At 41.4% G+C, this 26871-nt stretch overlaps 1 protein-coding gene across 2 annotated transcripts in view; it reads right to left on the reverse strand.

The window, feature by feature from the left end:
* Window positions 1-1279: 1279 nt before the first annotated feature.
* RAD18 (RAD18 E3 ubiquitin protein ligase) overlaps window positions 1280-26871 on the reverse strand; it is a 106961-nt gene continuing 81369 nt past the window's right edge. Inside the window, exons 12-14 of one of the 2 annotated variants that reach the window (XM_079935817.1) lie at window positions 13087-13149; window positions 2314-2417; window positions 1280-2168 (exon numbers count right to left, since the gene is read on the reverse strand). In XM_079935817.1, coding sequence (XP_079791943.1) covers window positions 2315-2417; window positions 13087-13149 — 166 coding nt within the window. In that variant the 3' untranslated portion in view covers window positions 1280-2168; window position 2314. Of the gene's footprint in view, window positions 2169-2273; window positions 2418-13086; window positions 13150-26871 lie in introns of both variants that reach the window. The other variant, XM_079935816.1, reaches the window with a different exon arrangement.

Genomic DNA, 26871 nt, shown 5'->3' on the forward strand with positions numbered 1-26871 from the left:
CTGCTTTATAACAAAGTGAATCAGTTATACATATACAAATATCCCCATATCTCTTCCCTCTTGCATCTCCCTCCCTCCCACCCTCCCTATCCCACCCCTCTAGGTGGTCACAAAGCACCGAGCTGATCTCCCTGTGCTATGCGGCTGCTTCCCACTAGCTATCTATTTTACGTTTGGTAGTGTACATATGTCCATGCCTCTCTCTCACTTTGTCACAGCTTACCCTTCCCCCTCCCCATATCCTTAAGTCCATTCTCTAGTAGGTCTGTGTCTTTATTCCTTTCTTACCCCTACGTTCTTCATGACATTTTTTTTTCTTAAATTCCATATATATGTGTTAGCATACGGTATTTGTCTTTCTCTTTCTGACTTACTTCACGCTGTATGACAGACTCTAGGTCCATCCAGCTCATTACAAATAGCTCAGTTTCTTTTTATGGCTGAGTAATATTCCATTGTATATATGTGCCACATCTTCTTTATCCATTCATCTGTTAATGGACACTTGGGTTGCTTCCATGTCCTGGCTATTGTAAATAGAGCGGCAATGAACATTTTGGTACATGACTCTTTGAATTATGGTTTTCTCAGGGTATATGCCCAGTAGTGGGATTGCTGGGTCATATGGTAGTGTTATTTGTAGTTTTTTAAGGAACCTTCATACTGTTCTCCATAGCGGGTGTACCAATTCACATTCCCACCAGCAGTGCAAGAGTGTTCCCTTTTCTCCACACCCTCTCCAGCATTTATTGTTTCCAGATTTTTTGATGATGGCCATTCTGACTGGTGTGAGATGATATCTCATTGTAGTTTTGATTTGCATTTCTCTAATGATTAATGATGTTGAGCATTCTTTCATGTGTTTGTTGGCAGTCTGTATATCTTCTTTGGAGAAATGTCTATTTAGGTCTTCTGCCCATTTTTGGATTGGGTTGTTTTTTTGTTACTGAGCTGCATGAGCTGCTTGTATATTTTGGAGATCAATCCTTTGTCAGTTGTTTCATTTGCAAATATTTTCTCCCATTCTGAGGGCTGTCTTTTGGTCTTGTTTATGGTTTCCTTTGCTGTGCAAAAGCTTTGAAGTTTCATTAGGTCCCATTTGTTTATTTTTGTTTTTATTTCCATTTCTCTAGGAGGTGGGTCAAAAAGGATCTTGCTGTGATTTATGTCATAGAGTGTTCTGCCTATGTTTTCCTCTAAGAGTTTGATAGTGTCTGGCCTTACATTTAGGTCTTTAATCCATTTTGAGCTTATTTTTGTGTATGGTGTTAGGGAGTGATCTAATCTCATACTTTTACATGTACCTGTCCAGTTTTCCCAGCACCACTTATTGAAGAGGCTGTCCTTTCTCCACTGTACCTTCCTGCCTCCTTTATCAAAGATAAGGTGTCCATATGTGCGTGGGTTTATCTCTGGGCTTTCTATCCTGTTCCATTGATCTGTATTTCTGTTTGAGAGAACAATTTCTGATCACCCCTTTCCAATGATTTGTAGCTTGTACTCAACCATTCACAGGAGATTGTTTCAAGGACTTTATTTTAAATTGATATAGAGTCTACTCAGTGACAAAATTCATTTATTGCATTCTTTCCATTTAATAGCTGGGATTCAAAGTGTTAAAGATTTGATTTACCCAAGTGAAAAAAAGACGAAAGAATCATTTGTAAGCGCCATTTCTGAAGAATATGCCTAATGTTTCAAAGTTACTGTTTTGTGCCTTTAGGTTACAGTACTAACATCGTACTCCAAGTAAAGTGTAAGACACAGGTCTAACTAACAACCACATGAAACTCGGGCAACAACCATCCTGAAACAGCTGTAACACGCGCATCGGCCTCCAGGCCTCGCGTGCTCACGCTCACGGAGGACTTGAGTTAGGACATTCTACCTTTCCAGAAACACAGTGGCTCTGAATGCCTCAACCACTCCTTGTGGTAGAGGGGTTAAAGGATCCTTTTCTGAAGTTGGCTTCTCCATGGAAGAGGAGAATGGCTTAAGGACATTCTGAAATTTAGAAACAAAATCAAACAAAACCCTTTTGCCAAAAAGTCTCTGTCCTCTGCAAAGCTGGTGAATGTGTGGATGCCAGTATTTTTAGAGAGAGATGTTTTAGGGGCAGGAGGTAACTGACCAAGTGAGGATGCTTTCTAAGGTTTTTTTTTTTTTTCCTAGAAAGGCAGAAAAGAATAAAAATCAGTTAAACATAATATTTAGAATGTAACATCTTCACTTGGGCAATTATGAATATGAAATCACCATGGCAACAAAAGTACCATCTTCTGATGACTGCACTGGGAAAGTCAACAAACCCACACTAATTCCTGTTCCGCTTATTTCTTGGCTCGAGCTCAGCACTTTCAGCGGACCTCATGCGACGATTCTGTCTGGGACTTATTTCTGTGTCTTGAAGATCATATCTGAAAATGGAAGAAACAAAATGGCAGCTTAGAAAATGATGATCACTATTATTCCACAGCAGTTTCTAGTTTACAGGCCCCTTCCTGTGTGTTTTTATGTGAGCCTCCAAATAGCCTTCTACTCCACTGACAAGTCTGCTATGATAATTATTATGACTTTTATTATTTCCACTGCACAACTGAGAAAACAGGTGACTTAGCAAAGATCACAGATCATAAGTGACAGAGTTAGGAACTGAACTCCTTTCTTCTGAGTCAGAATCGAGCAGCTTTACGCTTCTGCTCCAGAGGCAGAAAGCTGCAGAAAATGTGCTTCCATCCTAACAACAAGGTGAAGCCAGAGAGACGAACAAAATCATAACTTATCATGATCCTGTCAGACAGCTGAGGTCGTAAGGGAACCAAGGAAACAAAATCCCCTCCCAAGAGCGATGAGCCACACGCATCCTTTCACTTCGGGCAGAGCACTGGGGAAAGGGGTGGCTGCCGCACAAGCAGGTGGGAAGACGAAAGCTGACGTTTTCTGGATTTGCAGCACAGCCTGGTGCTGCGGGCCCCCGACACCGGAGCCTCGGCAGCGCTCCTTGAGACACTGACAGAGGGCAGGACACTGAAGAGGGCCCACATGGGGCACAGGGGTAAAGCAGGGGATGGGGAGTGGCAGGGGTCAGGCTCTGTTCTGATTTCCCAGGTTTGTCAGTGGAGTAGAAGGCTACTCGGAGGATTAAATGAAAACGCATGGGAAGGCACTTATAAACTAGAAAATGATGTAGAGAATAATAAGAGATGATTTAAAGTATATGGGAGGGGCTTCCCTGGTGGCGCAGTGGTTAAGAATCTGCCTGCCAATGCAGGGGACGGGACACAGGTTTGAGCCCTGGTCTGGGAAGATCCCACATGCCATGGAGCAACTAAGCCCATGTGCCACAACTACTGACCCTGTACTCTAAAGCCCACGAGCCTCAAGTACTGAGCCTGTGTGCCACAACTACTGAAGCCTGCATGCCTAGAGCCCATGCCCCACAAGAAGAGAAGCCACTGCAATGAGAAGCACTGCAACGAAGAGTAGCCCCCGCTCACCGCAACCAGAGAAAGCCTGTGCACAGCAACAAAGACCCAATGCAGCCAAAAATAAATAAAAATTAAAATAAATGAAGTATATGGGAAGATGTGCATAGGTTAAATGCAAATATTACACCATTTTATATATGGGACTTGAGTATCTATGGATTTTGGTAACTGCAGCAGTGAGGGGCAGGGTCCTGGAACCAACCCTCATGGATTCTGAGGGATAACTGTAATCTCAATATTGAGTCTTCCTTACACCTGCTCAAATCTGTTGTTGAGCCTCTTAGTGAAATTTTCATTTCAGCTATTTTGTTTTTCAACTCCAGAGTTTCTATTTTTAAAAAATAATTTCTGGGCTTCCCTGGTGGCACAGTGGTTGAGAGTCTGCCGGCTGCTGCAGGGGACATGGGTTCGTGTCCCAGTCCGGGAGGATCCCACATGCTGCGAGGCAGCTGGGCCCGTGAGCCATGGCTGCTGAGCCTGCGCGTCCGGAGCCTGTGCTCCGCAACAGGAGAGGCCACAGCAGTGAGAGCCCCGCGTACCACAAAATAAATAAATAAATAAATAATTTCTATTTCTTTATTGGTATCCTCTATTTGGTGAGACACTGTTCTCATACATCCCTTTAGTCCTTTGATCAGAGTCAAAACAGCTGATTTCATTGGTTGCTTCTCCCCCGCCCCGGTGTGTATAGGCCACAGTTTCTTGTTTCTTTATGTCTAATATTTTGTTGAAAACTGGACATTTTTACCAATATACTGTGGCAACTATGGGAATTAGATTTTCCTCCTTCCTCAGCGTCTGTTCATGTTGGTGTCTGCTGCTGTTTGTTAAGTGACTTTCTGAGCTCCTGTAAATATACATTCTTTGCTGTGTGAGACCACTGACGTGTCTGCTACATGAGCTTAGTGGTCAGCTAATGATTAGACAGAACTTTCCCTAATCGCCTGGAATCAATATAACACAGAAGCCCTTGTCACAATCAGTCTTTGCCAAGGGACTCTGTGTGTTGGGGCATGCATTCAGCACTTGGGGCACAACTCCGCCTTAGCCTTTCCTTTCAGCTTGCATGGAGCCTCATAGTCAGCTCAAGGTGAGAGATTAGGACCCTCTCAGGTCTCTCCTGCGCACACACAGAGCCCTAAGCATGCGTGTGACCTTCCAGAGCCACAGGAATACATCAGAGCTGGTCAAAGCCCCGATGGAAATCTTATTTTCCAGCCTTTCCTTTAAGCTTTTTGCTTAACATATTGTTTGCCCCAACTGTTATCTACCTCACATGGCTATGAAGTTAATCAATTGTCTCTAATTGTTTTAAACAAACACCTCAGGGGAAAAAGAGGCTTTTCGCACTGGGTGAGCTCCAAGTCAGGTAGACAGTCTTGCAAGTGGGAGTCCTCCAGGAAACCACCAGACAGATCAAATAATAATTCTCTGGGAATGAGGCTATGAAGGCGCTCCAACTCCATTCTGCCCTTTCTGCGGGTTGCCAGGCTGCTGGTCCTCATCACGACAGCACACTACTGGCTCCCAAGGCCACTGCCGGGCTAGAGAGAGGGGGATGGGAACAGGGGAAGTCAAATCACCACAAAGCTCACTGTTCTAACTAAAATTCAGATATTTTTCTTGAAGAAATGCTCCTTGGATTGTTGCTGTCTTTGGTTAATTTTCAGTTTTGAAAAAGTTGATTCTGCCAAGTTTTGTCAATTTTGTCATTGCTTTTACGCAGAGAATTTCCAGACGTCCTTATTTCACAACTCTCCTGAATGTTTTCTCCTTTATCTTTTTAATTTTTTTCCCCCAGCTTTTAACTCATGGTCTTAATATCTCTAAACTTGCACAAGTCAAATTTCTCATCTTTTTTTCCCTAAATAAATAAATTTATTTATTTACTTATTTTTGGCTGTGTTGGGTCTTCGTTGCTGCGCACGGGCTTTCTCTAGTTGCAGCGAGCAGGGGCTACTCTTCGTTGCGGTACGCAGGCTTCTCATTGCGGTGGCTCCTCTTTGTGGCAGAGCACGGGCTCTAGGCGCGTGGGCTCAGTAGTTGTGGCTCGCGGGCTTAGTTGCTCCGCGGCATGTGGGATCTTCCCGGACCAGGGCTTGAACCCGTGTCCCCTGCATCGGCAAGCGGATTCTTAACCACTGCGCCACCAGGGAAGTCCCAAATTTCTCATCTTAATATTTTATTGCCATTTATTTATTTGGCTTCTGGGTTTTTTTTTTTTAATGGGATGTTCCCCCTTATATTTAACTTCTATAAAATTATTGTTTCTTTGCTCTCTTACCTTGTTTTTAATTTCCTTCTAAAATTTTAAGTAATGTGTTTCTCCCATATTTCCCCTCTTTGATTTGCCTTCACAATAGCTGGCAACAAACATGGCTATAGTGTTAGTGGAAGAAGCAGCCTCTACCATAAGCATGGGCTTGAAGCAGAGTCCCTAGCAAGCAAGGATCTCAAGGTTCTCCCAGAGTAATTCTCTAAAATACCTCATCCTCAAAGATGCAGGAATCCTAATAGGATAAACCACCTCAAGATTTTTTTCCAAGCATGTAACACACTTATTTACTAGAATGATGACACTTAATAACATGGCCCAAACACAACAGGCTTTTAAATTCTTAGCCTCTGGAAGGTATAATCAATGGATTTTTGAGCAAACTTTGCCAACTGAATGCTGTTAGCCAATTGGGGATACTCCTGTGGCGGACCATGGTGAGAGGCATCAGGAAGCCCTGAATCTACTGAACACAGAAGCCATACCTGGGAGATGTGGCCATCTATGACCAGCCTGCTTCCAGTATACACTATTACCAGGATGATTTACCTGGGCAGAATAAGGGCCATTTAAAGAGGGAAGAGGTTTCTGATTCTTCTTCTTTTGTTTTTGGTTTTTTTTTTTTTTTTTTTGGAAACACTAGATTGGTTGTTTCCCTGCTGTAAGTACTTTCAATTTTTTAAGCACTGTATGGGGCAAAGGGCCCGTCCAGAATACTAGTGCATAAGCTTGAAGAAGGACCAAAAACGGACAAGTATTACACGGAAGGCAAGTTACAGGCCAGTTTCTCAACATAACAACAAAACATCTTAAACAAAATATTAAGAAACCAAGTCTAGCAACATACAAAAGAGTTAATACACCATCAACAAATTAGGTTTATTTCAAGAATGCAATCTTGATTTAACATGCAAAAGATCAATGTAATTCACATTAAAAAAATAAAGGAGAAAAATCACATACTCTTCTCAATATATTCAATATAAAACATAAAACACTTGAAAATATTCATCATCCATTTATGTTAAAAACTAGGAATATAAGGTAAAAATATTGAATGCTTTCCCACTAAGATTGGGAATAAGAAGAGGATACCCTTATTACCACTTCTAGTTAACATCTAAATAGCAGTCCTAAACTGTTCAATTAAGCATTAACAAAGACTTTAGAAAAGGTATTATATTGAGATGACATGGTTATAGATGTCGAAAAAAACCACAACCCTATAGGGTATCAGAATTATTAAGTAAATTTATCAAAACTCGTGAATACAGAGTTAATGTAAAAATTTAATTTGCTTCATATATTAGCAACAAGCAATTAGAAAATAGTAAACAAACAACAAAAGAATATTATTTTTAATAACATAGTTATCAGAGGAATGCAAATTTAAATCACAATGAGACGCCACTAGACCCTATGAAGGAGAATGACTAAAATGAAAAAACTAAGAATGCCCATCACTGATGAGGAAATGGAACTTCTGGACCGCCCACTGTGAATGGGAGTTTAAACTGGCGTGAGCACTTTGGAAAAATGGCTGGGAGAAGCTACTGGATACATGCACATCCTAACACCCAGCTATACCACTCCGCAGTATATACTCAAAAGAAACAAAAGCACATGCACCAAAGGACATTTAACAGTTATGTTCCTCACATCCTTATTCATGACAGCCAAAAACTCGAAGAAATATATCTAGCAAAAGTAGTATGGGTAAATAAATGGTGACTTATTCATACAGTGGAATATCACAGAGCAGAGGTTCTCAAACTTTGGCCTACAGCAGGATCACCTGAGGGCTTCTTAAAACACAGGTTGATGGTCCCCATCCCCAGAGTTTCTCATTCAGAAGGTCTGGTGTGGGGCTCAAGAATTTCCCTTTCTAATATATTCCCAGGTGATACAAATGCTGCTGGTCAGGAAACCACACTTTGAAAGCCACCGCTCTAGATAAAGCAGTGAAAAATAACAAACTACCGTGATATGCAACCATGGAAAAATCTCACACCTGTAACGTTGTCTCCAAGAGCGCACACTATACGATTCCATTTATAAGCAATTTAAAACCAGGCAAAATTAACCCATGGTGATGGAAGCCAAAGCCGTGCTTACCTCTGGGAGGAGGCATGAGAAGGCTCTTAGAATGCCAGGAATGTTCCACATCCACATCTGGGTGGTGACCTTGGTGGCCCCCCATGATCCACACCTCCTGCCTTTGTGCAATCCCCTTCCCTAGCGTCTGGGGCTGGCCTCGTGACTTACTTTAACCAACAGGATGTGGCCGAAGTGATACAGCACAAGTTTCAGGACTAAGTCTTAAGAAGGCTAAGAGATTTTTGTATTTGCACCTCTTGGGAACTGTATCAGTCTGGGTCCAATCAGGACCATGATAACTGGAACAGAAAAGTTTAGTATAAAGAATTACTAACTGTAACAGAGGACTGGAGTAACGAGGGGTTGGCTAGTAAGAAGGAAAAAGAATCCTGAAGAATATATTATAGAAAGAGTAGAAATAAGGAACAGCTGCTTCTCAGGGTTGAGATGCAGCACCCCAGGAAGAGCCCTCTCCCCAGACAGATCCAGACAGCTGCATGGAGAGGGCATGGCTGTGGCTAACTGACTCAGAGCAATGAGCTGCTGGCCAGGGTACACTGTAGGACCAGGCACTGGGGAAGGCCTGCAACCAAGAGGCAAAACCCCTTCTTCCTGCAATGTCTCTCCAGTGCCCTCTACTGATAAAACTTAACATCAGGAGAGCCGGCAAAGGAAAACTATTTAAAAGGCCCAATTCAGTTTTCACAGAGCAGGCAAAAAGGATGAATTTGGAGCTGAGGCAGTAAACTGATAACTGGCACAGGGGCCCTGAGCCTCCATATACAAAATCCCAGCTATCCTGCTGGAAAGACCACATGGAGAGACCATGCGGAGAAACCACATGGAGAAGAACAGGCTCCCAGACTACATGGAAAGACAGAGAAGTCCAGACACCTCAGCGGAACATCACCTCCAGCCGCCCTGCCAGTTGGCTACATGCCACATAAATAACCACCAGCAGGCTGAGGCCAGCCCAGACTGAAGAATCATAAGCAAATGAAGTGGCTGTGGCTTAAGCTCCTAAATTTCCGGGTGATTTGTTACATGGCAATTAAAAACTAAACAGAAACTTTCTGTTCAATTTGTTTTGGTTATCTACCGCTACATTCTCATGAAATAGCACAATCCCTTATTTGGTCATGATTCTAGTTCTGGGCAGGGCTCAGAACAGACAGCTTAACTGGGTCTGGAGGATCCACTGTGAGGAAGGCTCACTCGCAGGGTGGCAAGCTGGAGCTGGCTGTTGACTGGGAGCTCGGCTGGAGGGAGGGCTGGACCTCCGTTCTCCTCCAGCTGTCCTCTCTCCATGCCCGGGGTGGGCTTCTCACAGCAGAGGGGCTGGGTCCAAGAAGCATCATCCTAAAAGTGAGTGTTTGGAAAGGACAAGCCCCACTGTGCAAACGCTTACCAAACTTCTTCTCACATAACATGGCCAAACCCAGAATCAACGTGGGCCTCAGGAGTGTGGATACTGGAGGTGCGTGATTCACCGGGGCCACCAAAGTAACCCTAACCTCAGGGGTATTCAGTTGTAAAAATTCATCAAGCTGTACATTTAAGATGTGCATACATTAATAATAGTTATTAATAAGTAATAGTTAATAAAGTTCACTCCTCCAAAGAAAGACAGTCAAATTATTACTAGTCCTCCCTTAGAAAATGCGACGCGCTCATTAGCACACTGCAAATGACTTCTCATGGGGTTAGGATGAAATGCAGATTATCAACAGAGAAAATGATTCTTCCTTTTCTGATTTTATAACACTAGAAAAAGCTATTTCCTAAAAAAAGATTTTTAAGGCACTAAGAGAGAAAGGATTAAAAAAGATTTGTAAGTGGCAATCTCATCCATTCACAGGTTCTTGAAGCCACGTAAGCCGCATCACTAACAGCTAGAATCCACCAGGGAGTGTGTTCAGATCCAATGAATACTGACTGACATATTGAATCCCTCATACGCCTACTGAGTGCCCACCATGGGTCCCCCCAACACCGTGCGGGGCGTGGGATATAATGAACATCTGCTCTAGAAAGCGCGTCGGGTGGTAAGCGCCCACTGCTGCGGGAGCAGGGGAGCAGCCAGGGGCTGCTGGGAAGGAAGGAACGACAACTCCCGTCCGAAGAAAGGGGAAAAGGCAACTCAGGCGGAAGCAACAGCAGGTACAAGGCAGCATGACTTTGAAGCCAATGTGAGTAGTTCAGCCAGGCTGCAACAAGGCGGGGCGGGGAGGGGAGGAAGGACGGTCCAGGAGCCAGCAGGTAGGCTGGGGCCATGGATGGAAGAGCCTTGGATGCTGGTGAGTCCCTGCAGGACTTTACCACGGAGAGAACACAGCGTATTTTAGGTCTCACGGGCAGAATTAAGCGTACTGACTAGAGGCAGAGAGGCAGCTGGATGGCTGTGGTAGGAAGCCAGAGAGAAGAGTGAAGGGCCTGCGCAGGCCGTGGCACAGAGGGGCCAACAGAGGCAGTTCAGGGGTCGTCCACAGCCCCGCTACTCAACGCGGGGCCCCAGAAGCAGCGTCAGCAACACCGGGGAGTGTGCTGAAATGTAAACTCCTGAGCCCCAGCCCAGATCTCCTGAATCCTGATCTCAGGATTGAGTGGAGCCCAATAATCCGTGTTTTAACAAGTCCTCCAAGTGATCTTGATGTAAATTTAAGTCTGAGGACCACTTATCTATAGGACCTCGCAATCGCTGCAGGTGAGAGGTAAGGGACAATGAGAAGTTGAAGATGATTCTTAGGTTTCTGGCTGGAACAATGGGCCAGACGGTGATACCACCATTCACTGAGGGAGGGGACAATGGAAGAGGCGCAGGTCAGGAGAGAAGGGACTCAGACCCTCCGAGGAGACATTCCCCACATTTTATGGATAAGGAAGATGAAATCTGGAAACATGAAATGATTGACCTGGACCATTTTTCTTCCTATTTTCATTCTGTTCAACGTAAATATATCCTGTAGCTCAAAATGGTAAGATGAACCAATATTCACAGATATAAGAACCCAAGACCAGGCTGCAGAAAACAGGGTTTTGTATTGGGTTTTGTTTTGGGTTTTTTTGCTGCTTATGAAAATACTGCTTTATATGGGGGCATTGTGTTGCTAATAGAACCTCTCAATCAATTATGGAATTAGGAGAACGTGTTGGGGCTGAAATAGTATGTTCTAGGACTAATATCTCAAATATGCCACTTGTGGTACCACAAAACGCCTGTAAGCTTAAGATGGGTATTTGTAGAACTATCACATTTTGTTGAAAAGTAAAGCTGTGCAGCCTTTTCCTGATTCTGCTTCTAAAGCTACACTGTGGCATAAGCTGGTTTAAACTGCTCTACACGTGGCTGAAACCAGGAAGCCTGAATTCTTACCCCAGCAGGCCACTAACTAGCTGTGGACCTCAACCTCATCAACTTACCTCTCTGGAGCTCAGCCTCCTTCTCTATAAAATGAAGGGACTGGACTAGATGAGCACTTACATCCTTCCAGCTTTAACATTTATTATCTGTGAGGATCAAGCGATGGGATTTGTTTTCTAAGTGATTTCTTATAATAATGACTTTAAGAGGTCATCACTGCCAAGAATGGGCTTGGACTCAGGAATTTTGGGCTACAGCTTGTCATAGCCATTAACGTCAGGGTTTAGTTTAGCATAACCAGGGGGATTCCTGGTACAAGAGGAAGTAGTTAGCTAATGAGTGGCCTCCTCTCGTAGAATTCAAAGTTCAATAATGCTTAGGTGAGACTAATGCAGCCACAATCTCAAACTTTCATAAAACGCTACTGTTTGAGCCACCAAATATCTCATTGGCCTGATAAACCTACTCATAATGCTTTCCCTGGATACACCACACTTTTCCATTCTCCCAGTGATTCAGCTATAATACTACAAAATGTCAGCACAGGAAACCTCACTCTTGGGAAAGACAATTTGGCTTAATGGTCCATAGAGCTGAATTTTGACATAGATTAAAATCTCAGCTCCATCACTTATCACTTATTGCTAAGTGACCTTGGATGGAGATTTACCTCTTTCAGCCTCAGAGAGGCTTTCAAAAAGGTGAAAATGTCAAGAACATCAGATGCTGCTAAGAAGTCAAAGGAGATGAAGTCTAAAAAGTTGTCCTTTGGACTTAGCCACATAGAGGTCTTCGATGACTTCAGTGAAGGCTATTTCAGAAGAAGGATGGGCCTGGCTGAGGATGTTGATGAGTCAGTGGGAGATGAAGAATGAAACTGCAAGTAGAGGCCACCTACTGAGAAAGGAAGGAGAGACACAAGAGCAGCTTCAGGATGAGACTGAGTGAGGTGGTAGTCAGTCAGCTGGTTTCAAGATGGGAGAGATTCGGGCTCGCTGAAAACCTAACGAGAGAGAGAGAGAGAGAGAGAGAGAGAGAGAGAGAGAGAGAGAGAGAGGGAGGGAGGGAGGGAGGGGGGGACAGGACAGGAGAGGGAGAGATGCCTAAATGAGAGAAGAGAGAACGTGTAACATTCCTGACAAGAGGGTAGGAACGAGGTAGGAGAAACTAGACTCTATAATAAAGAGGCAGCCCTTTATTATAAAATGAAGAAATTATAAAAGGAGGGATAAAATATGTACAAACACAGGCAGATTTATACATTTGGTGTTGGAAAGATGAGGATTCCCATACAATGGCTTCTATTTTCTCTACAAAGGAAGAGAAAAGGTCTTCAGCGAGGCTGGAGCCACTGAAAAGAATTGAGAAGGGTTCAAGTAATCCTTGTGAAGAACAAAACAAAGAAATAAAAGAAATAATCACAGAAACAGTAGAAGTGCGAGGCAGTTTTGAGGGCCCACTTGCGGTATGTGAGCTTCATGAAATCTTAGTGGAACAAATCTGCCCAGTTGTACTACAATATTATGACTGGCAACATTCAGGGAAGGGTTAAAAGTTTTCTAAAGAGTCTAAGCCAGTGCTTAAGGCCCGACTGTTAATTCCTGACTATTAATTGCCCATTGGAACAATTTATCTTTAGAAAAACAACTTCTGACAAGTAACTGGAGTTATTACACTAAGATTGCATTTCTAAGCAGAAATATATAGAAACAAGTAGTGAACTGGAAATCTTTACCTTGATTTTTGTGAATTATTACTTGCTTAAGTCAGTAAGCACAAATATTCTTTGGTTTGAAAATCAACTGTATAGAATTATAATTTATCAGGTCAAAGTACATGCTTATTTCGTGATTATGAGAACTCACTTATGCGATGCTTCCCAGGCTTCCTCTTCTTCTAGAAGATCTCTTATGATGTCTGAACTGGAACTAAAAGGACATGTACATCAATATTACCAGACAATAAAAAGACTGTGGTTCCATTCATATAAAATTCTAGAAAATGCAAGCTAATCTCTAGTGACAGAAAGCAAACCAGCAGACCAGTGGTTACCTGCAGGGGGCAGGGGGTGGGCAAGGAGGGACTACAGAGGGGCCCAAGGAAACTTTGGTGATGAATAGGTGTGATGGATAGGTCATCACCTCGACTGTGCTGACGACTTCACAGTACACATGTGACAAAAGTCATCAAATCGTGTGCTTTAAATATTTGCAGTTTATTATACATCAATTTCAATGAAGCTGTAAAAAAAACCTTAATTAATCAGCAATAATAAAGAAAAAAATATCCCTAAAGCTTAAATAAATGCCTCAGTGAAAAAACCTGGATTCAAATGGAATATAATTGTGAGCCTTTTCAATTTCAATTTATGGCAACCAAAGATCAAATCATGTTTTAAAAACTGCAGTTTAGTAATGAAATTCACAAGAGATATTAAGTTCCTAAGTGTCTGTTAGTCCCTCTGTAACCAAATAAAGTAAAATGTAATTAATTTGAACTGTGCTAATGCTGTAATTTGTTATAATGCAACTTAGCTTAAAGTGCTACGTCATCTTTAGCCTATCTGTGCAGGGCAGGGCGGGAGGCAGGGGAGCAGAGTAAATAAGGATAGAGAGGACAGGTATTACTTCTTTAAAAGAAAAATGTTTTAAGGCTTTTAGCATCTTGTTCTTACCCAACTAAATTCCTCGTGTGTGTGTGTGTGTGTGTGTATATATATATTAGGAAAAAAAGCACTTCTTTAGACATCCAAGACACATAAGACACAGAATGTCATGGGCAGTGTATGGGACAACTCAAATAGTCGTCACAACCCCCAGGATAAAGAAGGCTCAAACAAAGGACTAACTCTCTCTCAGGCAAGAGACAACAGGTTTGGAAATGTTAGTGCCAATCTCATTTCCAGTGATATTCTAAGAGATAACAACAGTTTAAAAATTATGAAGATTTAAAGTGTCAGTGAATCATTCTCAACCACTTCTGAAAAACTACTTTGAAGCAGTGTTTGCCTACAGTGCCTGAACAACAAAAATAAGGGGCAACAGTCAATAAACATAGTTCTGTACCACACATTTTACTCAAGGGATTTCCCCAATTCCCAAGCCCCTCAAGGAGCTACACGCAGGGCACCCCTGACTGTAGCTTGTGTGTACAATGGCCTATGTGGAAGCGCTCCATTCGCATTGCAATGTAGTGACCCTCCAATACAGTGAGCGCAATTCAGGATGAGGTTCCTCAAAGGGTAGAAGCAAGACTCCTCGTATTTGTGGATCGAGAAAACATGTAACAACAGTGAAGTATTATAAATTTAGTAATACCGTTAATTTATATTTTATCCATTAGAGAAGCACATATATACATTTTAAAAATAGTAGTACATACGCCTGTGAGACACTCCCAATTATGTCCAGGGATAATTCCTGATATGCATATGCTTTTGCAGACCAGCTGCAATCATTCTTTCAGGTCCCTGGGACAGGAACCATTGACCTAACCTGTCAGGGTACCTAAGCATCCACTACTCTTACACTGAGGATGGCCCCCTGCTCAAATGCAAGTGTCCCTGAAAATAATAACACATTAATTGTGAGCCTTTCCCCACCAGGGAGTTCCCTGGTGGCCTAGTGCTTAGGATTCTGGGCTTTCAGTGCCAAGGCCCAGGTTCAACCTCTGGTTGGGGAACTGAGATCCCGCAAGCCACGCAGCGCAGTCAAAAATTTAAAAACAAAAAAACCGGCAGGAACTTGCTGCCCCTGCAACTGTGCCTAGGTCCTGACTTCCTTGCTGCTTCTATAGGTCAGTCAACCCCTCTCCTAACAAAGGCCGACCCTTCCACCTGCTCCCACCTCGCTGCCTCCTCGGGACTTCACTCACGCAGCTGGCTCCCCACCCCTCATCAGTGTCCCCTTCTCGACTGCATATTCCCATCAAAGCCCTCCCGCAATCCCAAGTTCCTCCACGTACAGTCCTAACCTCCGCCACCCTTCACAGCAGAAGTTCCTGAGAGCTGGTGGGAGTTGCTCTCTCCTTCGTCCCCTAAGGCTTCCCCTCAGTGCACACCGGTCAGTCTTCCAGGGAACCCCTTCACTCGAAGCCACACCTGCTAAAATCTTCATGTTGCCCAAGTCCACAGTCCCTGCTCCCTAGTCAAACAAGTCTTGTCTCATTTGACTTCTCATCTGTTTTCTTCTGTCAGCTTCCATGGTATCACAATGTCTTAGTTTTCTTCATCCACCACTGGTCTTATTCTTCCTGGATCTCGTTTGCTCAGTCTTTTCTAAATGCTTCTACTTTCTCAATGTTCGAGTGAGAGAGGGTTCAGTCCTAGGTGCCTTTTTCTTCTTCTGCACATTTGCACTATAGGCCTTTAAGTGTATCTCGGGCCCTGATCTCTCTCCTTACTGCCGCCTCCTTGTCTGATATCTCTACTTGGTCATCTCACAGGCCCCAAACAAAACCCCTGATTACCAACACGACCCACCCCCAACCCTTGGCCAAGCTTTCTACTGCCTCTCTCAGATTTCCCCATCTTACTTAGCAAGTACAACCATGCACCCAGTTGTTAAAGCCAAAATTCATCCACAGGCTGAGCTTTTCCTGTCCTACCACGTCCAAACCACCTGCACATGCTGTCTATCCTACCTCCAAAATATATCCCCAATCCCACCCATTTCCATCTTTACCATGATGGTCCTAATCTGCTCTACCATGACCCCTCGGACGGACTGGACCAAAGCCTAACTGGTCTCCCTGCTGCCACTCGCTTCACCTCTAACCCCCCATTCACTCTTCACAGCACCTGGAGTCATCCTTTTAAACCATATAAACCAGACCATATTGTTACCAGATCAATATTGATAAGTCAGTTGGTCCCCAAATTAATCTATAGATTGAATTTTATCTCATCCAAAATTCCAGTAGACCTTTTCTTTCTTTTTTAGCAACTGACAAGTTAATTTTAAAGTTTATATAGAGATGCAAAAGGACCCCGAATAGCCAAAACAATTTTTAAGCCCATGGCAGCACCTCTGGCCTCCAGCATCAATCATCTCTTTGATGGAAGTGTCTGACACACAAATGCTATCATTTTTTTAGGTGGCAAGGAAAGGGTTAGGAAATATTGTATTCAAGAGAGAATCATACCTTTTAGGTCAATCACTTTAAATTCTTATAAAAAGTGAAGAAAAGTACTGTGTATTTTTTTTCAAGGAAGAGATAAAAGGATATTAGGTTAATTCCGAACACTGGAATCCTCTTGGCCCTCTGGAAAAAACTCAATTTCGAGGTACAATCAAACATTTGTGCTTATGTTTAACTTATAAATTTAAGGGAAAAAAAGAAAAAAAAGAAGACATTAACTCTGAGAGTCTAATGTAAGGGACAAATTTTTTTAATTAGCAAAATTTTCACCGCTACAACTAGATACTGAATCAAAATCTCAAGTTAAGTGGGCAGGGGGACAAAATCACGATGCTTCATTTTGTTCTGACTCAACTAGTAGCAGCATAAATGACCAACACAAAAAAACCCCAATACTAGAAGACAACGAGATCACAGTAACAGGTGACAATATTCAGCCCCGTAAGGAGAAAGGAATTACAAGACAAGCAGCATCTCAAGGTGAAAATGTCCTCTACCACTGAAGAAGCTTTCATTCGAATACAAGTTCCCTTGACAACAAGAGGGAGAGTATGAAGCTCTTGATGGGAGCAGCATGTCTTCTGCACAGCCAGGCCCACTTCTATATCATCTGCCCAGCTGCCCATGCTGAGGACACATGTTCAACTGTACAAATGTGGGATGCCTGGCCAATACCAACCACCAAACCACAGAAACCCAGTTATCAAGTCAAGGTTCAGGCCATAAAACTCTAGTCTTACAATCTGTTCAAGGAGGAGGAGAATTTTAAAACTGCCTTATACTGCTGGGTTTTAGGCAGTGGACACTGAACGGCCTTGTGACTCAGTTCCCACAAAAATGAGGCCTTAGACCAAATGATCTAGTGTATGAGAATTATCTCTCAAACTATATCGACTCCAAATTTTAATGTTGACACGTATTTTTTAATTTTTGATCTGTACTATTACCCATACTCCAGGAGCAAGATGCAAAAGGCTCCAACGAAATGTGCTTACTAGGGCAGGGGCAGCATAGGAAAGCACCCTCCAGGCTTCCCCAAGTGACTTCTGCAGAATTACCTAAAAAATAACAAGCCTCTGCATTTGAGGCCCATCATACTTTAATGCTTGAACCTCTCTAAGATACAAGAACAATGGGTACTACTTACGTGGTAAAATCAATAGGAGTAAGCAAAATCAGCAATTTAATATGTACCCATGTTCCAGAATGTGACTATTTGTGTGGGACTAAGAGAACAAAGAAGATGAGAAAATAAACACAGCATGTCCCTCTGACAGGACAACCATATAATCTACCATCTAAACCCAGACACTGGGGAGAGTGATACAGGGTACTACTAATAATGATGCCAAGAGAATAAGTGGGAACCAGCCAATCTCAGAGACACCAGAACATATGGTCATTCTATGTCTAACTGCCATTTTAAATAACTCAATTAAAATGCTGTTCTACTCACAAAGGAATCAATGGCACCCAAGATAAAAATTCTGACGCAATTCATGTTATAACGGGGCAAAATCTGGGCTGAGAATTACTGGCTTCAATTCTATTTGGTGAATGATTTGAGAAAAGTCACATCACCTCTCTATGCCTCCATTTCCTTACCTGTGATATGAAGCTACTACATTCAGTGATTTCTCAAGGTATCTTTGAAATTGAAAATGTTTGTATTCTATCCTAACGTGCCTTCTTCCCAGGTGCTGAAGGTCTCCAACGAGACCTCAAAACATGTGTTCTTCTGATTTAAAAGCAAAGATAGTATAAATTGAGAAGGCAGGAAAAAAGCTCTGACTTTAACTTTCAAGTCGACTATAACAAATGATAAACTTGAACAATTCACTGAAAATACAAATTCCAACAGCATGATGTACAAGTTACATATCATTTCTAGTTCATCCAATTTCATTCACCAGAACAAGACTAAAGGATTCTGATTCTGACAATTTGTGTTAAACTAGAGAAAGGTCTTAACTGCCTGCCTATGCTTGGGGGTCTGGGAGTGCTGATCCAAAATAACTATTGATCCTCTAACATTTAGAAGGAACTGGTAGTTCCTTCAAGGTCTCATACTTACTCTGCTCCAAGCATTCTGAAAAATACGTTCTCGCCTACTCTTTTTTTTTTTTTTTAATGAAGAACTAAACTCTGAACCAGTCAAGATTATATCTGTTTTATGAATCAAGCCAAATATACAAAGAAGCACATTGAAACAAGAATTCCTATATGGTTTACAAAATGTCTGAAAAACTAAAAAGGGAAACACATTTTTAAAAACTTCAACCTTATGCAAATAGCAAGTATTACCGCGTCATGCCAACCCAAACTCTCACAACTACAGTCATCGTACCAAAACCTCCGGTGACAATCAGACACTGCTACAAGCTATGACAATGAAGGTATCATGTGACAAGTGTGGAACCTAGAAGGGACTGCCAATTTCAACAAGCATTTTAGATACGCAAGTTAGCAACCACTATGGAATTGTAAAACTCTCTCCTGATACAGAAAATTGAAGGGCGCAAAGTAATTTTACAGAGGGTCTTTATATCATGGCAGTTCATGAATTTGGTGAAAACAAAGAAAAATATCTACCACCTAGGGTTGACTCAGAATGCTGAAAAATCATGAATTTATTATAAAACAAAAACAAAAAAAGCTACTATAAAGAAGCCCATCAGATTACCCAGTGAAAATGCATTAAAAAAAAAAATCCTTAAAACGTGCCAACATGAAGTATCTGAGATTAGAAGAAAACCTCATTATTTAACAGCAAATACCCTTTGCCAATGAGAACGCGAGAAAAGATAAAACTATCTGTACTTTCACATTGTTCTGGGAGGATCACTACTCAAACCACTTTTACAAGTATATATTCACTAATGAAAACATGGTAACTGAAGATGATAAGGCCTATCGTAAACGGTGCATGTTTTCTCTTTTGATGAAACGTAAAGGCCGGGTTAGCTACATCCTCTGAGGTGGAATCAGTCTATAAAGTAAAAACATTAGCACAAGAAAGCAAAACTGATAAAACAAGTAAGACAACCGAGAGGAAAACAGAATTTTTCCTTCACGCTTCATTTATGGATTAAATTTTAACATAGTACAAAATAATGCACCTTATGGAACATACTCCACAGGGCTTTATTAATTTATATGACTAAATGTAATACGTACTATTAAATGAAAGAAAAAAAGAATTCAATAACTAAACTTACTACAACCTAGAAACTGTGCAATTTACCACTGAAGAAAATGTTTCGATGACTTTGGTTTTCCAGTATTCAATACACTCTTTGAATATTTTCATGCCACTATGTCTCCTTATTTTGATGTTGTAATGTACTTAAAAAAAAACTTTAATTTTAGAATAGTTTTATATTTACAGAGAAGTTGCAAAGATAGTACAGAAAGTTCCCATATGCCCCACACCCAGTTTCTTCTATTGTTAACATCCTACATTAGGTCTGATACATTAGTTACAACCAATGAAGCAATATTAATACGTTATTATTACTAAGGTTCATATTTGACTTGTATTTCTTTAGTCTTTACTTAATGTCCTTTTTTGGTTCCAGTGTCCCATTCAGGACACCACATTACAGTTAGTAGTCATATCTCCTTAGCTGCCTCCAGACAGTGTTGGTTTCTCAGATTTTCCTTGTTTTTGATGACCTTGACAGTTTTGAGGCATGCTGGTCAGGTCATTTTGCAGAATGACCCTCAGCTGGAGTTTGTCTGATGTTTTTCACGCAGTCTGACTGAGGTTACTGAGTTTGGAGGAGGAAGACCACAGAGGGAATGTGTCATTTCCAGGGCATCACACCAAGAGCACACACGCCATCAACAGAACACTGCTGTTGATGCTGACCTTGACCTCTTGGCTGAGGTATGTCTGTCAGGTTTTTGTTTTCTCTTCTTCTCCCCTTCTTTTCCCTTTCCTTTCCTCTCACCTTCCTTCCCCCCTTTTCTGTCTCTTTTTCTAGCATTTCCCTGCTTCCTGCCCCAGCCCTGGATTCAGCCATTTCTCCAAGAAGCACTGGTTCCTTCTTCTGGAAAATGTTATTAAATACCAAGATCAGGGCACTAGGTGTGCTCCTTGCAGCTGTGCTGCCCTTGCTTCTCGGCCCTGGCAGCTCACAGAAAAAGGAAACCCATGTGTAAAATAACTAGCTCACTTACACACACAGATCTATAAATATTTCTGTATGTATCCATCTGACTCTATATTAAGCTAAATGTGAGTTCATTTTAAGGTCTCCAATTCTAATCCACTACCACATGGATAGTTTTAGCCTTATTTGTCTGTAGTCTCCCCTTCAACAGTCAGAAACCTGACTCCCATTTGCCATCCACTTAAGACAAATACACACAAGTAACATGACAGAAAAAAAATATTACGCTAAGCTACAGATGAAAACGCTAAGCTACGGACGAGCAGAATTAGACAAAAGTCTTCTGAAATAAGTCAGGGAAAAACCCCAGCAAATACATATTAGAGAAATATTTAAGGTTCACACATCAGTGCAAATCAGAGTACAGAGAAGTGTACTTCAAAATACCTTCTAATTCTTAATCATGAAGAAGCAATTCTGTGTAAAAAACAGTTAAAAATAATTGCTATGAAATGTGCCAAATAAAAGGTTAGCTTTCTCCCCCGCTTTTTGTCCAAGGAGGATTCAAAGGCACACAATATTGTCACCTTTTAATGAGGTACTTCTAAAGACTTTCCCCAGAAAGACCAGCTGGCTTCTTCTGCCACACCCTGGAGAGTCAGGTCCAAAGCGGAGAGGACATCCACAGAGACCACAAGGCCCACTAACAGTGCTCTAACTGCCGCCGGGAGAAACAAACCAGGATAACGAGGAAATATTCCCGACAATCAAAGAACTCCCAGTTCCGTGCTTGTGATTTTCCTGCCTAAGACCCAGAGATTTTTATTTAGTATGTTGGTGAACTTCAGTTTGATAAAAAAAGATTACTTCATACTTCAGTTCATTATCTATCACACAAGAGGAAAAAGTAAATTGTTTCTCATCAACAAACACATTTTCCTCCAGCAGTTTGTGGACCCATTTGTCTCAGAGCTTTCGAGATTATCTGTCCCTTTCTCTCCCTGGCATCTGCTCGTCTACCACTTATACAACAGCCCCCAAATACCCTTACGTCTCCCCTTCCTGGCAGCGACGGGCAAGTGAGCTTGGCAAACAGGGGCACAGAGGGGCAATGAGCTCTGGGACTCCCCCCACCCCCGCTCCTGCCTTCTCTTGGGCCCGAGATACAGACAGAAGTCTACAGTACCCCGTTTGCATTAATAGAGTCTACAGAAAACCAAACCAGTTTCCTGTCTTCAGTTGGAATCACGGCCTGGGCAGATCCCACTAGTGCCCTGCCCCTATCCCCTTGCCCTCATCCCCTGATGTACTTGATCTCCAAACGTAAGCGCCTTTGCCTGACGTGCTGGAGCCAGCTCTGTCGCCAGCATGAAAGGCTAGAAGCAGCAGGGAGCAGCCCCCAACCAAACGACATACCCCTGCCCCTTGCCTTGGGTGGGACAACTCAGGTGTGTTTTAAACCAGCTCCCAGTTCCCAGGAGGGATAAACCCCCGTCGTTCACAGGGACGTCTGGTTTGATAATATGCCCCTTAAATGCTATCTTCCCTTTCCTGTCGCACTTCCCCACTCCCTACGGTGTGGTTCTTTCACCTTCTAAATTAACCACTTCCACTCAAATCCTTGTCTCGGGGTCTGCTTCTCAGGAAACCCAAACATTTCAAGCACGGCATGTTTACACTCTTTCAAGAATGTGAAGAGCGAGCCGGCTTGGCCATAAGCATTATCAGTCAGGAAAACTTGGGCTCTGACGTCAACTAGACCTCGGCTCAAGTCCTGGTACTGCCATCTACCATGCGTACAACCCTAAGCTGCTTATGTGACCCCTTAGACCTTTCATTTCCACTTCTCTAAAATGGGCTTGCCTGTGGACTAAGTGATATAACACAGAACACTCCTAGCACTCACATACTGTTGAGTCCAAAAGTCTCCTACAAAACCCATCAGCTTTTCAATAGCAAGCATCAAGGGACATCCCCCAAGGACTCTTGGAGCTCCTCTCCTCAGGAATCCTCATCTTGCTGTACTCACCAATTCTGAACTATCAGGTTTACCCAATCCTAACCAAGACCCGCACTGAAAGAACTGACTAAACCAAAATCGTCATCTCAACACACAAGTCAGCTTTGCCCCTCTGGCTGAGAGGCCACTTTGATGATAGAGGCAGTGTTTCCCATTCCCTTCAACAAGCAATAAACTCAGCGTGGTCTCATCAACAGGCTGATGGTGCCAGTACTCTACATTCCTCAGATGAGTATCACAATGGCACTTTTTCTCTTACAATTTCCCCATCATTCTCCAATTGACTCAGAATTTAAGAAAAGCTGAAATTTAACTACTCCTTAAAGTTTCCAACAAATTGTAATCAAGATTTCTTCACATATTTTTGTTTTTTGCTCTCTTGCTCTTAAGAAGTTTGGACAGATAGCTCTTGGAAAAATGACTGAAAAGTGAGGAAAAGTTGTACCAAAATATATGAAATGCACGGCCCACAGTTAATACGCCTCTTTGTCAAAGTTTCCGGTGTTCTGTGCCTGTCTGTATTGTAATTCCTACACTGATGGTGCTACTGACCTAGCATCAAAAAAGAGGTAATGGTTTTGGCCAGGAAGTGTGAAAAGTTAAAATGTACTCATGCACACCTTATCTGACCCAGGTTCTTTTATGACCAGCACTTGGCATCTGCAAGAAGGTTCACGCAGGTTACAGGTTACCAAGCAGTGAAATTAGGTGGTCTCTGTGATACTCTTCATTCCTACTGAAATCAAAGTCCCTGCTTCATTAGCCCACACTCTCTAACACACCAAAGCTGAGGTAACCATGTTGGGTCAGTCCTGAACAGACTGACTGAAATAAATATGGTTTCAGAGACTGAAAACAATACTCAGCATCCCATGTAGATCCCTGGCTACCACTTTTTTTAGCCAATAAAATCGTAACTATAAATCTTTCCTTTAGAAAATCTTCTGGTATAAACAAGCTTCTCTGATTATGGAAAATGACCCTTTCCAATAATTTTTTTTAATTTTAACAATTTCACACTTACAAAAAAAATGACTCTTAGACCCTTCACCCAGATTTTCCAATTGCTAACATTTTGCCACATTTGCTTTCTCACTCTTTCTCTCTGTGTGTGTACACTCACACACATACACGTTATTTTTTTAAGCACTGAGAGTTTCAGCCATCATGTCCCTTTAACCCTTCAGCGTGCATTTCTTAAGAACAAGTACATTCACTTACACAACAATAATAAAATTTTCAAAATCAGGAAATTGAATACTGATATAATATTACCTAATCTATGACATTACTCAATTTTTTCCAGTTACATAAAAAGTTTCTTTTTAACTTATATTGCCTAGAATTAAAGTGCATAAATATTTTTTTTAAATAATTATCTAAAGGTTCTTCCAAAGAACAGCATGACCACTATTCATCTCTACATGAAGATTAAAGCTTCCTCTCTAGGGTCATAATCAAAAGCATATTTTCTTATAACTTAGCACTCAATAAAAATGGAGTTTTTTCTGCTTGCCAAAACTCAGGGAACAAAAGCCCTCTCTTCTTAAGAAGAACAATAAGTGAATTTACAGAAATTTGGACAAGTCTCTTGAACTCCCGGAAGTCATCTAGGGGCTGTACAAAAATCTAAAATTCTTATCAATTTTTTTATCATCTGTCTTCAACTTGGCAAGAAAGAATCAATATAACATTAATAATTAAAACTCTAAAAGAGGTACTTATTTACGAGTTAAGAAACAAATTAGCAACAATTTCATCCTAGTAATTATTTGGATTAGATACACCTATTGGATCTTAAAGTAAGATTATTCTTAGTTGTCAATCTGGCATATTACATAAATTTAAATACTGCTCTAACACAAAGAAAACCAACAGTGTACTTCAATAAGATCTATAATCTGTATTACAGCATGACTACATAAATTAAAAAAACAACTCACAATTTATTTTCACTCACATTAGACCTAAAACAGCATGACTTGTCTCTTTAAAAGAGAAAAAAAAAGCATAAAAATTTACAAAATAGTATGATGCTTCTGTATTAAAAATGTTCCTCTAAGTATCCATGTACCCATACTGCTGTCTTTAGAAGAATGTACATATGAAAGTGTTAACAGTTCTTTCTGGCTGATAAAATTTTACTGGACTCTTACTTTTTGTTTACCTAAATTTTCTATTTTTCACAATAAGCATGCATAACATCTAAATTAAAAGTTGTTTTGAAAATCTAGGGCTTTACAGTGAAAGCAATAAAACTATCATAAAAAGAAAATGAGAAAATTTTCGTAAAAAATGAACACTTCAATGTACAAGGAATAAGCATAATTCTAGAAGGTTGATTCATGGTCTGCAATGGTCAAGCGGTAAAAGAACACAGATAATGTATCAACTATTAACTTGTCAAAAATAAAAGGATTACAGAATGTTAGGGTTGGAAAAGATCTGAACAAAGTCACTGAGTGTCATGTCTCATCGCCCTTCCATGTGATGTCTGAATTATGGAAAATAAATGTTGGACCAGACAAATAAAGACCACTAATCTCTGAAATGCTTTGATTCCACTAAAGGCATTTGGTTGTGATGGGTCCCTTTTCACTTTGAATTCTTGTCCTGATTTCTAAGGTGTTAATTATCCTAATCAACTGCGTATCTCTCTTGACCATTTAGATTTTAGAGTCACTAAATCGCACTGGCATTAACCAATGGATCACTATACTTTGTGACAGCCTTCTGCCAGGTTACCACCAACTTTATGAGTGTTATGACCGACTTTATTAGTTTCCAACTAGGTGGTAAAATTATGCTTAAAGTGAGTTAGGGACCTTATTCATATTCAGATACTACATTTCAAAAATCTAAGACAACATTAATGGTAAGAGGAACCATTATTTTTAATGTTTACATATCCAGAGTTCTTTTAAACATATGTAGACATAGGTTTTTATCTTATACCATTGTTGTACATATATTTTTTTAAAAACTGAAATAAGTTGGTTAAAGTATTCCTAAAACATATTCAGATTTGGAGCCCTACACTTCATCGTGTTTTTTTTTTTTGTTGTTTTGTTTTTTTTGCGGTACGCGGGCCTCTCACTGTTGTGGCCTCTCCCATTGCGGAGCACAGGCTCTGGACGCGCAGGCTCAGTGGCCATGGCTCACGGGCCCAGCCGCTCCGCGGCATGTGGGATCTTCCCGGACCGGGGCACGAACCCGCGTCCCCTGCATTGGCAGGCAGACTCTCAACCACTGTGCCACCAGGGAAGCCCTCTTCATTGTGTTTTGACTCAACGTCTACGATGTCTGTTTTTTCCCTCACAAAGTCATCCTCCGTACCACCAAAAGTACTGGAGATAAAGCATTTCTCCAAATTACCTGACAATTGTCTCCAGGCATTTCATTTAAGGCACTGACACCCATTCTGCAAACTAAACTCATAATTTTGTTTTTCTCAATCACATAACCTGTGACTGGAAGATGAGCAGCTTCTGTTCAAAGACAGCAAGAAATGTCTGACAAATTGATACTTGACACCCAAACAATAGTCTTTGCAACAGATGAATCAGTCAGGCTCACTGTTATTACTTTGAAATTTTTCCCATCTATTCCAAGGGATGTGACCATTTCTCCTGCCTTCAGTAGATCATGTAACAAACAAGCAATCCTTTGCACATAGTTCACTAACAAAACGTAACAAGTCTTCAGACACTTGTGGGCATCTTCAGGTCTTGTAAATCATTTGACTGTTTTGCAAGAAAATACAGAAATACAGTCATTCATCCAACAGTGAACACTACCTCGCTAACATCAAACTTTCACCCTGCTGTATTTTGTTACTTTCTTCGTACACAACTTTTTTCTCGTTATTTTGTTGAAGACATTTTAAATGACAAACCAATGTAATGTTAACAATACATGTAACTCAACTGAAACTCACACACTGGCAAGTATATCACAACTACCACCTGGCTGGCAGCAACTGTAAAACGCCATTGATCACTGTACCTATCACAATTTCAGACATTAAAATGTAAAACAGAAAATGTACACCTTAGAATCAAGAAATCCTTCACTTAATAATGGTCGTGTAGTGACCCAAGGCAGGAGATATTTTTTTAAATGAGTGACAGACTCAATTCTTAAGGACTTTGATGAGTAATAATAGGAAGGACAAGGATAGTCAAATAACTATAATACAAGGCAAGATTTGATTTAGACAAACTGCTATGGAATTCAGAGACGCTGCTACAGGAATTCACAGAGGAAGTCAAAATTACTTCCTGCATAGTGGGAAGAATAAGAGAAGAGATCGGAGGAAGGGCTACGAAAAAGCGTCATCTGAGAGCAAACTTAAGACATGAGTGATGGAGCAAAGT

This window comes from Stenella coeruleoalba, assembly GCF_951394435.1.
Source record: "Stenella coeruleoalba genome assembly, chromosome: 10".
In the NCBI taxonomy this organism is placed as follows: Eukaryota; Metazoa; Chordata; class Mammalia; order Artiodactyla; family Delphinidae; genus Stenella; species Stenella coeruleoalba.